This window comes from Lepidothrix coronata, unplaced genomic scaffold, assembly GCF_001604755.1.
Source record: "Lepidothrix coronata isolate B3197 unplaced genomic scaffold, Lepidothrix_coronata-1.0 Scaffold71, whole genome shotgun sequence".
NCBI lineage: Eukaryota > Metazoa > Chordata > Aves > Passeriformes > Pipridae > Lepidothrix > Lepidothrix coronata.
In genome coordinates, this window is record NW_016690251.1 from 5665726 (window position 1) to 5681649 (window position 15924).

At 37.6% G+C, this 15924-nt stretch overlaps 1 protein-coding gene across 5 annotated transcripts in view; it reads left to right on the top strand.

Moving 5' to 3' along the window:
• The window catches only part of TASP1 (taspase 1), a 78651-nt gene that overhangs the window by 34515 nt on the left and 28212 nt on the right, over nucleotides 1-15924 (top strand). For all 5 annotated transcript variants that reach the window (XM_017818957.1, XM_017818960.1, XM_017818962.1 and 2 more), the window contains 2 exons: nucleotides 3410-3529; nucleotides 4460-4538. In XM_017818957.1, the coding sequence (XP_017674446.1) occupies nucleotides 3410-3529; nucleotides 4460-4538 (199 nt within the window). The remainder of the gene's footprint in view (nucleotides 1-3409; nucleotides 3530-4459; nucleotides 4539-15924) is intronic.

Here is a 15924-nt window from a genome sequence, read left to right on the forward strand (position 1 = left end):
TTGTTTCCATGCAAAATTTTAACTACATAATAGATGATTTTTAGATTGCAATACTACATCATTAAAACCCCCAAACTGCTTTTGCAGTGGACCTGCTTGTATAAATTATTAGCTGAAGTCAGTATGGAATTCATTAGCAGGTATCACCAAGTAATAATCAAGTTTCCTTAGAGAACTCAAAAAGTTCTTAAATCTAAGGTGCTAAATTAATAAATCAAATACATAAAAAGATAAGGGCAGGCAAGCTGGGTCTTATTTAATCCCTGTTGGACCCATGTAAAGTTTGGGCTTATTTTAGACTTCGTGAATTGTAGTGTTTAACATACTTGTTTTTATTATCCTGATACTGGCTTGACAGGATTATGTATTTTTCAACATCCTTATGGTTTGAAGAGATGACATGTGTGACACTGAAAGTCTTCTCACCAGGTGTATTCTTCCTGGAAATCCTCAGGCACGTGATGCCTTTTTGTGTGGAGATACACAGGAAATTCCTTTGTTAAATTGTGACAAACTCTTCATTTACTGGTTCAGAAGTCATAGGGTTGTCAGTACGGTTTACATATGTATTAGATTTTTAGTCCTAAACTATAGAATTGATTTGGGATGTTACTTGTAAGTGTGTGAAGTCAGTAATGTTGAAATGGGAGCAAACAGAGTAAGTCTAGAATAGATCTGACAGTGTATTTTTCCCATGGGATATGGAGTAGAACTGGTCCCCACTGGTTTTCAGTTTACTGAGCAAGGATAAATATAATGTCACCTGTATATCAGTGAATCTTTTTCTGAACACACAAAAAAACCCCTAACAAAGTTACGTTACTGAGAAGGAAAATATGGAATTCCTTTGCTTGACTGATGCAGATTTACTTCAGAGGGTTGTGTGGGCCAACACAGCCTTCCCTTAAAAATGCTTCCCTTAGAAAAGGTTTCCGACCTCCTTAGTTGCCCCATTTAAAAATAAAATAAGCCAAAGCAAGCAAATTACCACTGAATTGATGGCACGTACTGATGGGAAATAGATCTTCTTTGAAATGAAATAACGGTGAAGAAATTTTCCATCTAGCATATACTTGTAAATGCTTGTGGATTTTTGATTAAAATATCTTTTTAAGAAAGAAATTAGTAATGGAGGTACTGAAGGCAAATATTTTGTGTGTGAGAGCTAAGGCAGAAGATGGATGGCAGATTGAGCAGATACTTTTACACATGAGGCAAAGAAGGCTGCAAACATTTTTTTCCTAGGCTGTCAGATGATATGAAAAACGTACTGATCATCCTTCTGAGATGTATTTCTGTTTATTATAGAAGCCCTAAATGTTTGATTTTAATAGGAATTAAGATTGCACAGGTGGCCTTAATTCTGGTATTTCCTAACTTTGACAGGCTTGATTTTCATATCTGTAGTTGTCTATTAATCAAGTTTCTCGTTGAGGGTATAACTTCCTTTGATAAAAGGGGGCAGGGGAGGGACAACAAAACCTGTATCATATTAGTAGTTCCTCTCTATGTAGAAATTATAGGAGAATTCACATAGGGAAAAGCTTTGTCCAGTCTGATCTTGAAAACCTCCCAAGGATGGGAGTCTGCACCTCCAGTGAGCAGCCTGCTCTGCTGCTTAAGAACTTCTGAATCCACTGATAAGTATTGTTCAAACTGGGTTAATGTTCCCTCAGTTAGGCCATGTCTGCAAGTCTCCAGAGCTGAGAAATACAGTTGCACACGAGATGTTAGGGAAGGGTTGCTTAATTTTCATTCATCTTTTCAATCAAGGGGGCATGCTCTTTCCTTATCCCCTCTGTTCCAGTCCTCAAAACTCCTTTTGCCTTTCCTTGTCCTAGTTTTTTCCTTCCTCTGCTTTTTAACTTGCTCTTCTTCCCAGTGCCAGTTAAGACCCTGGGTCTATAACTTCTCACCCCTCTTCTTTTAAGGAGTTTCTCTGCCATGCTGTTGAGACATCCATCTGCTTGTTTTAATACTGAGTATGGTCAGTGCCAACTTCTGAGAGTAGAACTTGCTAAGGAAGATCTAGATGTAGGTGCAGAGAAAAAACTTACTGTTACTCTGGATGAAAGCTGGGGATGACACTCATTCTTAGGAGTTCCAGTTGCTTGAAAGATACTGTAGTGCTGCATTGCATATTTTTCCTTTTAAGACTGACAAAGTATTGACTCAAGTGTTTTCTCTTCAGTGTGGCCAGAGTATCATCAATGTAGGAGTCCTAAAAATTCTGCTTGATAAGTGACATTGGAAATTCTAATTGATAATGGGAACTTGCTAATTTGAAGTTGAGTAGTTGGGTGTATTTTTTTTTCTTCCTCCCTCTGGATCCTAGTGCAAAAAATTCACATTTGTATGAAAAGCTTAATATCCTTTGTCAAGTAAATTTATATAAGAGGCTTGAGGCTTGTGCAGCAGCAGTGTGCACCTTTGGAGTATGTGATGGATGATGGATGAGTTTTGTTCATTGGTTTTATTTTCTATACACTGCATGCTGTGTGTGTGGTTGGGCATGAAGTCAGGGTGCCTTGCCCTGGGTTCTGCAGAGAGGGGAATCCAGGGAAAACCCAGGCAGAGTGGGGAAAACTGCTCCTTCTTTAAGAGTGACTGAACATGGTGTACTGAGGAAGAGGGGAAGGGCACAAAGATCCAGGGGGAGAGAGCAGAAGTGTTTGTGGAACAGCAGACAGAGAGCTTGAGTCAGGAATGAATGCTGGAAGACCCCTGCTCCTAGGGGGGGAGATCTACCTCAGAAATGATGGTAAAAGACACTTTTAATGAGCACAAGTTAAATTGTTTCACCCACTAAAGATTCCTGAACTGAGAAAAAAATCTTGGTGAAAGAATCTGACCTGGGGGAGATTTTTTCTCAAGGCTTCTGTTTATTGTTTCACTCAGATCATCAGAATTTTCTCTTTACATGGTAAACTGCTTCTTGATTTTGTTTTGGTTTTTCTTGCTGTTGTTTTGTGTGTTTGTTTTTTTAATCATACATCTTTAAAGATCAGAGCCTCTGAAAATTCCATCTTGAAGCTTTTGGGAAAGGCCTTTTGATATGAGACCTTTGGAGTAAGTTGCTGAATCACTTCTTAGCGGACAAGTGGTCACCACTAAAAAAAAGAGTATTTTTGGCACTTTTGTGAGTAAAGGCAGGTGATTTAAGCATTGGATGAGTTCTGAGATGGTTATTACGTTCTTGTTACCTTCTTTTTCTTTGGGTCCTGTCTGAGGCAAGAGAGCATTTTATGAAGATTTATGGCAGCACAGCGGGTACAATGTGCATGAAAACAAATCCGTTTTGTTGCTAGGCCTGTGATTGGTTTTGTCTACTGTACTTTGCACACTCCTAAGTGTCATCTGCCTCTAATATACTGGTTTTACTAGTTGTTCCTGTTTGTGTGTCCTGCAGGAGAACGACTCAGGAACCTTGGATACAGTTGGCGCAGTTGTTGTTGACCAAGAAGGAAATGTTGCTGCTGCTGTCTCCAGTGGAGGTTTAGCACTGAAGCATCCTGGAAGAGTTGGTCAGGTGATTATTAGGCAATATTTTAGTTGGTATTGGCCATTCAGTGACAGCAAACTGTTGTTCTCCACTGAAGGCATTTTCACTTCACTGAAATGCAGTTTTTGTTCTTAATGTCCTCCATCAGTGTAGTAAAACATTGATGGGTAAGAGGATGTTCTGTAGTGAGTTACCTTTTGCCAGAGATATTAGTAAGTTAATTTCTTGGGCTTAAATACCTCCTTAATACCACAAATAGTCTCTTAAATGCTTAAGAGTCTTAAAATAAGATTTCCCTCAATATTTAGGAAAGCTGTCCTAATTAATTTTTGTATGATCTTGTGAATTGGTGGAAGTGACAAAGGCATTAACACAGAAGGTATTTGCGATGTGCTACTTTTACTTATTATTATGTTTATAAATAATTTCTATTTCTATTTATTATCAATGTTATTAATAGTTATTATATTTATATTTTTTGTGTGTCACCTTACTGTTATTAGGTGAGGGAATTTTGAGGTGCCTCAAAAATGTTATCCTCCGTTGCTGTACAGCTGTATTTTTGGTTAACTTTTGCCACTGTCCTAAAAGCAGTTCTCTATTGAAATGTATTTAAGAGTTTTTGGGGTTTTTGGAAAAGCAGAGTGAAAGAGATTTTATATGAACAGGGATATCTGTACGCTCCTTTTCTGGTAAGTTAGGTTAAAATACCATAGATCTGTGACAAACACTCAGATCTGAAGAAGAGTAAAAGAGGATGTAGCAAAAGGGATTGGAATTGCAATACAATGATGATGTTCTTTCTTATTTTTTGTATTAATAGATTTTTCTTGGGTTTCTTTTTTTGTTGTTGTTGGTTTGAGATTTTTTGTAGTTGTTGGGTTTTTTTAAAGGAAAGGGAACAAACCACAAATCTTGTATACTTAAAATTTATGAACAATGCACTTCTTTCCTTAGGCAGCTCTTTATGGTTGTGGCTGCTGGGCTGAAAATACAGGAGCTCATACCCCTTACTCCACTGCTGTGAGTACTTCAGGTATTTACTACTTTTATAAATATTTAACAAAGTTGCTATCTTTCCATAATGTAATTAATTTGCAAATTCCAAATAAATTATTTCTGTGAATGGTGGATTCAAATATCAACGTTATTTCCAGACTATGTTCTACATTTGTGTCATTCATTTGCATATAAATACATGTCAGTACTGTCTTTAAATCCAAGATGTGCTGTATTTATATATTTAGGAACCTTTCCTGTGAAGAAACCCAATATTGTGTTAAATGCAGAATTCTTCTGTGAAGCCTTCTGTAAGGGATAATTTGAGATAAGATAATATCTTCTGTAAGATAATTTGAGAGTCCTTTGGATACAGAAATGCTGCAAACAGCATTTTTCCCTCCCAAATATGTAATTCCTATTTCCAGTGAATATTTAAATGAATTTGTTCATCTCTCTTTTCTTTTTAAAAGGGAAGGGAAAAGGTATAACCAAATTATTAGAATAAGGGTCAGAGTTATCAGCTTTCAGTACAGGGAGAGGTGAAGGAAATCTGCCGAGTTCAGATTTAGGTGATGTCAGTGGTATCCCATGGGCATTGCAGAGTTAGTCCTGATACAGAAATAGTGGGGGCAGCAAGGTATCAGGGTGTAGAATTAAAATTTGAGAGGCTCAAGAGCATCAGAAATATCCTATGTTGCTTTTGGAGTCTTACACCTTTCTAATTTCCCCTGCATTTACATCTCTTGCACTATTGAAAATTTGAGTAGGTGTTCACCCTTAAGTTCAATGTCAGTCATAGCAAATATCCTTCTTAGTACTGACTCAGGGGAAAGTTCTACTGAACACAGAAGTGTCAGAAGATGATTCTACTCCAGGAATTGATTTTACTGTAATACTGATTTTAGTTTAATAAATGCTTACCTATGTATGGAAATATATCTGAATATTTGGGACCCTATTAATTAGAGAGTATAAGTCCAGTACTAGAGATTTTTTGTAGAAAAGCTGAGAAGGACACCTTTATTTAGTTTTTTTTAAGCTCTTCTTTACAAAGTCAGCTGGATTTGAAGTCTGTGCAAGTACTGATGCACTTGGAGGAGATGTCTGGGTTTAATGATGGCCTTAAATAGAAGCCTCCTCCCTTTTTGCTGGTACCAGTTTTATATGGTAGTAAATACTTTAATGTTATACTATTTATAACTATCACACACACACATATATATATATGTATGTTTATTTGGTTCACATCTTCTAGCTCCCATGACATGACCCTGATCCCAGTCCCAGTTAATTGAAGTGGCCTGATGGTGCTCTGTGAAGCGTGGCCATCTGTTTATTCCCTGATTTGAAATTCAGACTAGTGGTGTTTAATTAAACTCTTGTTTCTGGTTTTCCTTTAAAGTAAATGTGTGTATGTCTGTGAGAGAGAGAGAGATAGAAATGTTTACAGGAAGTGAGAACTCCTCTGTAATCAATACCATTCTTTTTTCCATTTTCAGAAGCTCATAATGTTTTATTTTATAATGTACTTTATGTTTAGTGCAGTTTTAAAATATATTGATGCCTGACTCTTGTTTAAAATATGAACATCCAACAATGTGAACCATGAATTTAATTAAGGAGTAAAGGGATGGAAAAATTAAGTTATAGGAAAACTTGAAAGACTGAAACTTAGTACTTGGCTGGATCATAAGAGGACTTGGGAACGGGGCATAAACATCTGCAAATATTCAGGTGAAACTGCCATGGCTCAGCAAGAAAATGATACATTAACATACATCATTGTTAAATGATATTTTTAGAAAATAAAGGTACTGTCTAAAGTCTAGAAGATGCTTTGATTTGGAAAGCTCTGGGGTTGACAGTGCTTCCTTGGAGAAGATCACCACTGGTGTAGCTCAAATCAGACTAGACTCTATTTGTAATATGGTTATACCCTTCTCTTTAGGTTTCTAAATGAGTTTTATGTGGATGTATATTTTTAAAAAAAGGCAACAAATGAAACTTGCATGTTATGTGTAAGTAAAAACTCTGTTTTCTCTGTGCACGTTCATTTCATGTGTCATTTTACACACATTTACACCTGTATGTAAAAGCATTTAAAATGTGCACATAAAGTAACAGAAATTTACAATCAGTTTGGATTTCTATGGGTTTCTCAATATAATATTGTTTTAATTTCCCATGTCTCTTCCTTTTAATTTCTCTTTAAGTGGTAAATTTGGCACAAATCTTTTTCTCCAAGAAATTCTTTTTTTTATGCTCAAAGTTATTACTAGATCTTAAACCAAATAATTTAACTTCAGTATTCTTTGGGAAATAAAAATTTTCACATTTTGTGTTGGTTTAGACTTTTGCAACTGTTTTTAGTGATAGATGTGGGTAGAAATTCAGTCTTTGAGAGTTAGTTATATCAGGCTCTATAATCAATCATGGAAAGGATGTTCTTTGGTGTTAGTTTGCTACAAACAGTTTTTAAGGGACAGGTTTTGTAAGCTGTTTTGATTCCTTACTTATGAAATTGCTCATGTCTTTAGGTCTGGAAGGTCAACAAGAGATTGAACAGTCTGGGGAAAACCTGTGGTGTGGAGAAAGGAGAGTTTGGACTAGTAATTCGAAGGAGTACAAACTCTTGCACATGGAAATCCATGTGGAATGGACACACTGGGTTGAACCAGAGCTCTAGGTGGTTTGGTGGCCTGTTTCAGATAGAGGGTGTTTGCAAGTCTCCAAGGAAAAGCACCTCCACTGCATTATCCAAGCTTCTAGCAGTATGTGATACTGGGAGTTTAGAAGCTGGAGATATATATACTTGTTTTTGACAGGTCAGCGTGACTTCTCAAGATTTCTCATTTCTTTTTGTTCTTAAAAGAACAGTTATTTAAGAAACAACTTGCAGTTATTTAAATTTTGCTGGGAATGTTTTTCTTATTCTGTGGTGGTTTACCTTTGTAGAAGCTTTCTTGGAGAAGGAAAAGTGTTAGTTTAAATGCCACAGTAAAAACACAGTAGGGTTTATTCTTGAATTTTTATTAATTTTGTTCTAAAATCTTTCTGTTGAAGCTTCAGTTGGAGACATGTCTTTCAATACCTGCCTCATTAAAAAAGGAGGGAGGAGGGAGAAGACATTGCCATACAACTACTTCATTTAAAGTACTTCCAAGTTCCTGTAACTTTCTTTCAGTGGTTGTGTATTATTTGAAGACATTTTGGATCTTCTGCTGGCCCTGTGGCTGCTGGCAGGCTTCTGCTTCTGCCTCTTCAGGCAGGATTTGCTATTAGTTCTTATGCCTTTTAGCAAGTTGTTTCTTGAATATTTTTGGCTATTTTTGTCATGATTTTATATTGAATGTGCCAAAGGTGGTGGTTCTGAACTTGTTTGGGCATGACTTCAACTTCTTGAATGGTAATTTTATACCTCTAACAGTCACTTGGCCTTGTTGTTTAACCACACTGTCTTTGGTTTTATTTTTTTTGGCTTTTCAAAAGTTACTTCAAGGTTTATAAAATACAGGATATTGTAAAACTCATATTTTATGGTTATAGTTTAACAGGGCCTGGGACAACTGAAATCAAAAGATGAAGACTTTCTAAAGACAGGATGGGGGAGATGGTGGAACATAGGAATGAATATAAAGGGCCTGAAATTCAAGGTTTATTCGGTAACTCTCAGTCTAAAATCAGTCTTTGTGCAAACAAGTAAAATCTTTCTGATTTCTTTCTATCAACTTTTGGAGAGATTTTGACATGCAAACTCTGGATTATATAAAAATTAATATTTTTTTTAGGAAAAAAAATGACTGTGGGACTTTGTTGGCACCCAAAGGATAAGCATTACAAGTATTTCTCTAAGTGTCTCGAAACCAGTATTAAAATACAAGAAATCCAGAGAATTTTGCAGTATCTTGGCATAGCCAAGATACCTGGGAAGTCTTAATTGTGACATCTAACAGCATAATACAAGTGCCATTCCATGCAAGAATGATGGTAGAGACTGAGTGAAAGCTTCTTAAATGAATGAGCAAGACCAGTGGCCTTTATTTAGTGTAAATGTAAGTAACAGCTAAACTGGTTTTTGGGTCAGCGTGTAGGAGAAGCCAAATCTCTGGTGTCTAAAAGCTTTTACATGCATGCGTGCACACAGACACAAACAAAAACCCCTTTAAGCACCCCCACCACCTCCCCAAAAAAAGAGGCCAAACCCACACTTCTAAGGCCACTTGGAACTCTTTAGTGGCTGTTTTTTGTTGGTATATGAATGTAAACACAGGAAGATGGGTATTATTTGGAGGGAAAACATTTGTGAACAAAACCCAACCGCAGGAGGAACAATAGTCCGTTTTTTTGGCTGTACTTTAAGAAAACATTTCCTATTTTTTCCTGAACATAATAGGAATCAAAGGCTTTGTGCATATTCTTCTCATTCAAAACAGTATCAAGTGTGACATTGAATCTCCTCCCCAGTTGGAATATCCGTGATGGTTGTGAATATTCATCCACTAACTGTGCCAAAAGTAATACTACTGGGGTAAGAGTCTGTGTCTTTCCTGAGAGATAAGTTGAAAAGTCATAGTTCTGTCTGGATATACAGAACCTTAACCAGAAATATAAAGATAAATACCAAAGTTACAGTAACAGCTAATGCATGAGGCTTTGAAAGGCATCTATAGGTGGAATTTTTGAGTGGAAGTGTGGAGACTGATGTGTTGCATTTCTTTTTCTAGCTTTGCAACAGTAGGTAGTAAAAATGTACTTATCCATTCCTCGTGTGTGGGGATGTGCTTTGTGTCTAGGTATCAGTCATTAAAGCCAGCAAACCTTTAATATTGCATTTCTGAAGGCAGACATAAGGTCTTGCATTAGTTACAAAATGCAGAAATTCTATGACACAAGCTGCAAAGTCTCCAGCTTCTATTAAAATCCATTTGAGGAGAATATTTGATACAAGAAAGGCACATAGGATGTCCTAGGAAGAATTTAAATAGGACTTAATCATGGTTTATAACCCTAAAGAAGAAGGATTGAAGTCTTGTAATATATTGAGTTAATTCAACAGGACTGAGCCCAAAGTTGTGTTTTATTGAGAAGGTAGCAGGGATATCAGATTTATGGAGATTTACTTATGAGGTGTGGTTGAAGATTCAATCTGGGAAAAGTCTTTCAGTGATGCCTTGCTCTTCTCCACTGCCCAGAGCCTGTTCTTGACTGAATCAGACACAGGTAAGAGCAGTGTATATACATGTATAGACTTCATTTGTTCTCTGTAAAGAAGGATAATGTGCCCAGCTCCCTTAAGAGTGTCTTGTGTTGGTGAATTCACCCAGATCTTAAAAGACTGTTAAGGTCTTTGATCAAAAGCAGTGGCCTCTGTTCTGATAAAGGCATTTTATTGTTTACATCAAAATAGTTTAAAAACTGTGTTAGATATACATATATGATGCATCATTCCTGAGGGAAAAATAGCACACTTTGTGTTGTGAGGAAGCACAGAATCATTTAGCTTGGAAGGAACCTCTGGAGATCTAGTCAAGCCCTCTCCTCAAGGAGGGTTCTCTTGGTTTTGAAATCCACATCAATAAGGAAATAAGTATATTCACTCTTCCTTCTCCCACCTTTTCCTGCTCAGACTTCTTGTTTTTGTTCATATCTCTCCTTTTTTCCAGTCCACTGTGTGTCTCGTGGTTGCTTTTGCAGGTAAAATGGAACAGGTAATGTGGGATACAATGGAATAGGAATGACATCTATGGAGAGATGGCCTGTGCTCATAAAAATGGTTGTTGAGCTATGGTCACAGCCAGCATTTTGGTCTCCTTATGGAAGCCACTGATCTGTAGATTCTTATTTGAAAACACATTCTTGACACAAACCACAGTGATGTGGAAATTCACAGAGTAAATATTTTTCAGGGAAGCTTCAGTGCAGATGAATGGACTTGTAATGCAGATGAATGGACTTGTAATGCAGATCCATGGCTCTATCATCTCCAGGTGTTGAGGGCAGTTGTGGGTGTACAAGGATCCGGTGGTGGATACCTGGCCAGGTGTTGTTTTGTAGAATCATAGACTGGTTTGTGTTGAAGGGGACCTTAAAGACCATCTTGTTCCAACCCCCCTGCTATGGGCAGGGACTACTTGCACAAGACCAGAGCCCCATCCAGCTTGCCCTTGAACACTTCCAGGATTGGACCATCCTCAGCTTCTCTGGACAACCTGTGCCAATGAATTACATTTGTGATGTAATTATAAATCTTGCTTCAACCTCACATGTGTTATTAGGCCTGAGATAACACACAAGTTCAGCATTGTGTGTCTGTGTCCTTCTGAGTCCACGCTCCAAATGCCCAGAGGAATTTCACATGCAAACCTTGCATCCTGAACAGATTGTTTGAGCTACGCTGTGTGAGATGGATATTATGATACAGTTGATCTCTTTGTAGAAATATGTATTATCTCTCAAAATCAGTCTGGTCCTGTAAGGTTTGGGGAATAATAGGTAACCTAATGCATCACAGATGAAGCAGCTGCATATGGAGAAGAGTTATGTCATTGTTCCCATGAACCAGAGGGTAGAGGAAGAAGAGGTCTATCTCCAGACAGATCAGCATTTACCTCTGAAGCCTTTGTGTCCAGATGCCTTTCAGAGGCTTCAGTGCTGTAGCATGTGGTGTCTGAACTAACTCACCACCACCATGAGGCTGGGAAAAGGGAAAGGATGCAAGGGGCAGAGATGATTTGTGGGAATGGTAGCGTTGAGAAGCAGTCAGTTGAACACAGTGTTCCGTGCTGAGGGGTTTGTCCTCAAAATTATCAGTGGTTGTTTGAATTGCCTTTGGAAGAGCCGTTGGGAAGCAGGGCTGGATGGATGCAATAATCAAAGAGGGCTTATTGCCTCTTGAAATTTTAATTGGGCTTGAAATAGGTGCAGGGATATAAATTGAATTGGAGACAGGGGCAAACCGAGCTCTCTTTTTGTGTCTTAAACACTTCTCTGTGATTGGGAGTAAATGAATATATTGAAGTAACTAACACATAAGCTACTGTCTTGCTTCTTTCCTGTAAGTTTTATATGACAAAAGTGTTGTAGTTTCGAGAGGTGTAGTATTTTTAGCAAGAGATCAGTAGCAGCAAAGCTTCTCAAGGCAGGCAAAGTAAAAAAGTGTTGCTTTTCTCTTTTCAGTTTGACTGAAATGAGTCCTTCAAAATATGTTAAATGTAAAGAAGAATGTAAAAAGTACATCCTTTATAAGGGACCCAAGTTTTTTCTTTGTTCTGACCTCCCTTGGAGGTACATCAGAAATTCTCATTAATAATTCAAACAAATAGCTTTATTATAAAGTTACCTGCCATTTCCCACTATTTAGAAGTAAAGGATTCATGCACTTGGCATATTGTACATGTTTAACCGGTTTTTTTCTTATCTGTAAAATTGTAGAAAAGCTGAATGAGTTGTTCTTCAGAGTGATTTTAGTTTATTTTGCCTATATTAAAAACTTAGAGACATAGTAAGTGTTTTCCCACCTTAGAGAAGATACTTTAGAGACAGTTTGTCTGGATGTTGAATTTGTCTTTTGTTATCTTTGAAACTTACCCAAATTTACTAAAGTTTCAACCTTTTGGAAGATTTCCATTGCATATTCTTAGTAGGTAAATCATCTAAGGATATTCTGTCTGCAGCAGGAATGTGCTCCATTGATCCCTCTAGGATCAATGCTTTAGGAATTGGACAGGACTTTGTTTGCAGGTGTTCTTCCTGGCAGCAGGTCAGTAAGTTAAAAATTTCCCCTGCTAGTATGAAGACAAGATGCAGCAGCTGATAGGAGTACAAAAAGCTGAAAGTTATGCAACTTTAATTTAATACTGCAGTGCATTCTGTTAGACTGGCCATTTTATGTCTTTTCAGAATTATACATTAAATTTTTATTTTAATATGTAACTAACTGCATCAGTATCTTGCCAGGCAAATATTTTTATTGTACTCTATTTTGTTTTTCAAAATCGCTGGCTTGCAAGTCATTAGTCAGCTCTTTCTAGAGATGTTGGAAATGATATAAAATACAGTTTCACTGTGTTTCCATTAGGCATAACTAGAAATTATTCAGGAAATAAAGCAGCAATAGTAGTTCTTGTTAGCTAACACTTAAGGTACTACCACTGAACTGAAAATAACAATATCAAAGCTGAAACAACAGGACCATGTTCAGACTCTGCTGTATAGATAATACAATACAGATAACCTGTAACTTGTATCTGTAGCTTCTGAAAAGAGAAGACTTATACTTTGGCATTGGAGTAAACCAGATTAATTTTTCCATTCTTGGCTGTGAGTAATGCAAGTTTCCATTTTACACTCCTTTAAACCAAGTTCCAGCACTTTGTGTGGAGGTACTGTGTGTTTCACTAGCTAGACCGGGGCTCCAGCAGCTTGTCAGAGCTCCATAAGCTCCCTGCTTATGGCTCACAGAGAGCAGCTACATTTTCATTTCTCCTTCCATTCAACAGGAGCCTCTTTCATGTCTGCAAATTGGAAACGCGTGTTTTTCAGTGTGCTGCATGTATGTGTGTGTGCCCTCTGGCACACCTGCTTCTAATTTCCTGACTTGAAAGCATCTCCCATCAAAAGGAGCAGAAAAACAATTTCTCTCTGACACGCTGCTCGGAGGCCCTTGCTCTGCACAAGGCCTTCCTTCCCTTTGCCATCTTGGTCCCATTGGAGGGACGTTACAGGATGCAGAGCACACATTGTATGGGATGTTCAGCTTGTGTTGTGCTGGGTTCTTTCTCCTCTTGTTGTGGTTATTTCAAGCATTAGAAATCTACTTGAGAAGTCACTATGCTGAGGGGAAAAGCAGTGATTTAGTTTCTTGAATGAAGCTCAAATGAAGGACCGATGTCTATGGCAAGTTAAGGTTTGGATAAACTATGAGCTATTAGTTACTGTTTGGTACAGAAAGATTGAAATGTAAACATTATAACTCAGATTTTTTGACCTTACCTTTAGATCAGTCTGTATTTTAAAATAGTATCAAATAGCTGAAACTTGAAGATGTTAACAATCTTAAAAAATAAAAACCTCACAAAAAAAAAAAAAAACCCTAGTAATTTGGTTGTTGTGGAAGCTGTGCAAAAGCAAACTAGCAAATTGATTAACTATTAAAAAATTGCTTAGGAAGAAAAAAATACAAAATTTTAAGTTTTAGCTTAAATGTCTTGTCTGTTTTCTCAGTTCAGCACTGACATTTTCACAGCCAGCTGCAGCACATACCCCTCCAGTGTTACGCTGTTGAATTAACATTGGCTTCGTTTACCACCAAGCTCAACAGAATGAAACCTTCAGAAAGACTTAAAGCTGAAAACCCATTATATGCATTTAGATAAACACTAATTGAAATGCATGGAATGGGCCTGACCCTGCAGCACAGTGGCTGGTGGTTTTCTGTATGATCTTCAAGTAGTTTTCAGGCAGGGGTAGGAGCTTCTGGTTGAAGACAGGTTGTTTGGGATCTTTTTGATGAGTTTTGTTTGTTTGTGTTTTTTGTTTGTTTGTAAAATTCTGGTTCTCACCAAGTGTGTTGGTTTGACTGCAAAATAAATGTGTTGTGGTTGTCAAGCCTTGTCATTCTTTCCTTCCCTTGCCATATACCTCTGGAGCTTTAAGAATCTGTTTAATTCTTTCCCTTTCACCTAGGAGGCTAGAAACTTGCATCAAAATACCTGTCTTTGCACGTATGTGTTTATGTATTTATTTTTCATAGAATCATAGAACGGTTTGGGTTGTGAACAACTCTAAAGCTTGTCTAGTTCCAACCCCTCTGCGGTGGGCAGGGACACCTCCCACTAGATCAGGTTGCTCAAAACCCCATCCAGCCTGGCCTTGAACACTTCCAGGGATGGGGCATCCACAGCTTCTCTGGGCAACCTGTGCCACTGTCTCAAAGAATTTCGTCCTATCACTAATGTAAATCTACTCTCCTTCAGTTTAAAGCCCTTCCCCCCTTGTCCTGTTATTGCACCACTCATCACTGGAGTCTGCTTGGACATCAAGCCGTGAACTGCAACATCCAGCCAATTCCTTATCCATCAAGCAGTCCATCCATCAGATCCATGTCTCTCCAATGCAGAGACGAGGGTGTTGTATGGGATGCCTTCAAATATTTTGCACAAGTCCGGGCAGATGACACCAGTTGCTCTTCCCTAACCCACCACAACTGTAACCCCATTGTAGAAGGCCACCAAGTATGTCAGGCATGATTTATCAAAATAAACTATATAGACTATACATTTCCTGTAGAAACATTGCCCCCTTTGCCAGTAGTGATCCCAGAGGAGGGCAGTTAATTATACTTAGTCCTGTAAACATGGACAGCAGCAGTTCCAACAGTGGTATTTTTGTCATCGGAGGGGTTATGAATAGGAAACATGGTGTTTGCAAAATATGACTGTGTTAGGAAAATAATTTGTTTGCTATATGAAACAGTTATTTCAGTGAGAAGCACTAATTTAACCCAGTAAATTTTTCCAGCTAGTCATCTCCATTTGAGTCACTCGTGTGTGAAGTCTTAGGGAAGTGCTGGTCTGTCATTGCAAAATATTTGTCTCTGAAATATAATGAGCTTCAGGTTACCAAAGAAGTCATCCTTGTAACTGGGAGAGGATAGTAAAATGATTTAAACTCTGTTTACAGGAAAGTTACTAAACCAAATATATTTGAGTCTTTAATGTAGAATTGAAAAATTCTTATTGGGAGTCCCTGTTGTTTTGTGTTTAGTATTATTCAGTGAAAAAACCGCCAAGAATATAAACACGTGCAGTTAAATGTAGTATAATGTGAGGTAGTTAAGCAAATGAACCAGATTTACATTTTCATCAGCTTGTGTGCATGATTTGGAAATGTGTTTAAGTAGCTTTCACTGCAGTTGGTGCTCTTGGGTCGTGTTAATGCAACTTTTTTGGAAGTTGGCTAATGTGGTGGTTAGATTACAAGTGACTAGAACTATAAATTTGAACCCACAGCTTTATACTGTAAGATATAAATCAGTTTTGATTCCTGTACTAATGTGTATGTTCGTTTTGTGTCTAGTCCTAGTATTATCTCCAGTGTTGTAGGCTACAGAGACAGATAGATCTGCTAAACCTGCAAGACAGTTTGGTTCTGACTTGAGATAATAGAAAGGGTAATTCCATTGGAATAATTAGGGTAATTCTTTTTCTCAGCCTTTATCTGGTCAAAGTATGTAAAACACTGCTTAGTTGTTTTTTTGTTTTTTTTTTCTTGTTCAAAAATAGATGTTCCTACATCAAAAACTGCAGTAACAAATTTTTCTTTTCCAAAAGGGGGAATTATTTTCCTTAGTTATCTGTCCCTGCAGATTGCCAGCATGTGATGTGTTGAAAGATTTTTGCATACACTGCCAGCAGCAGTCT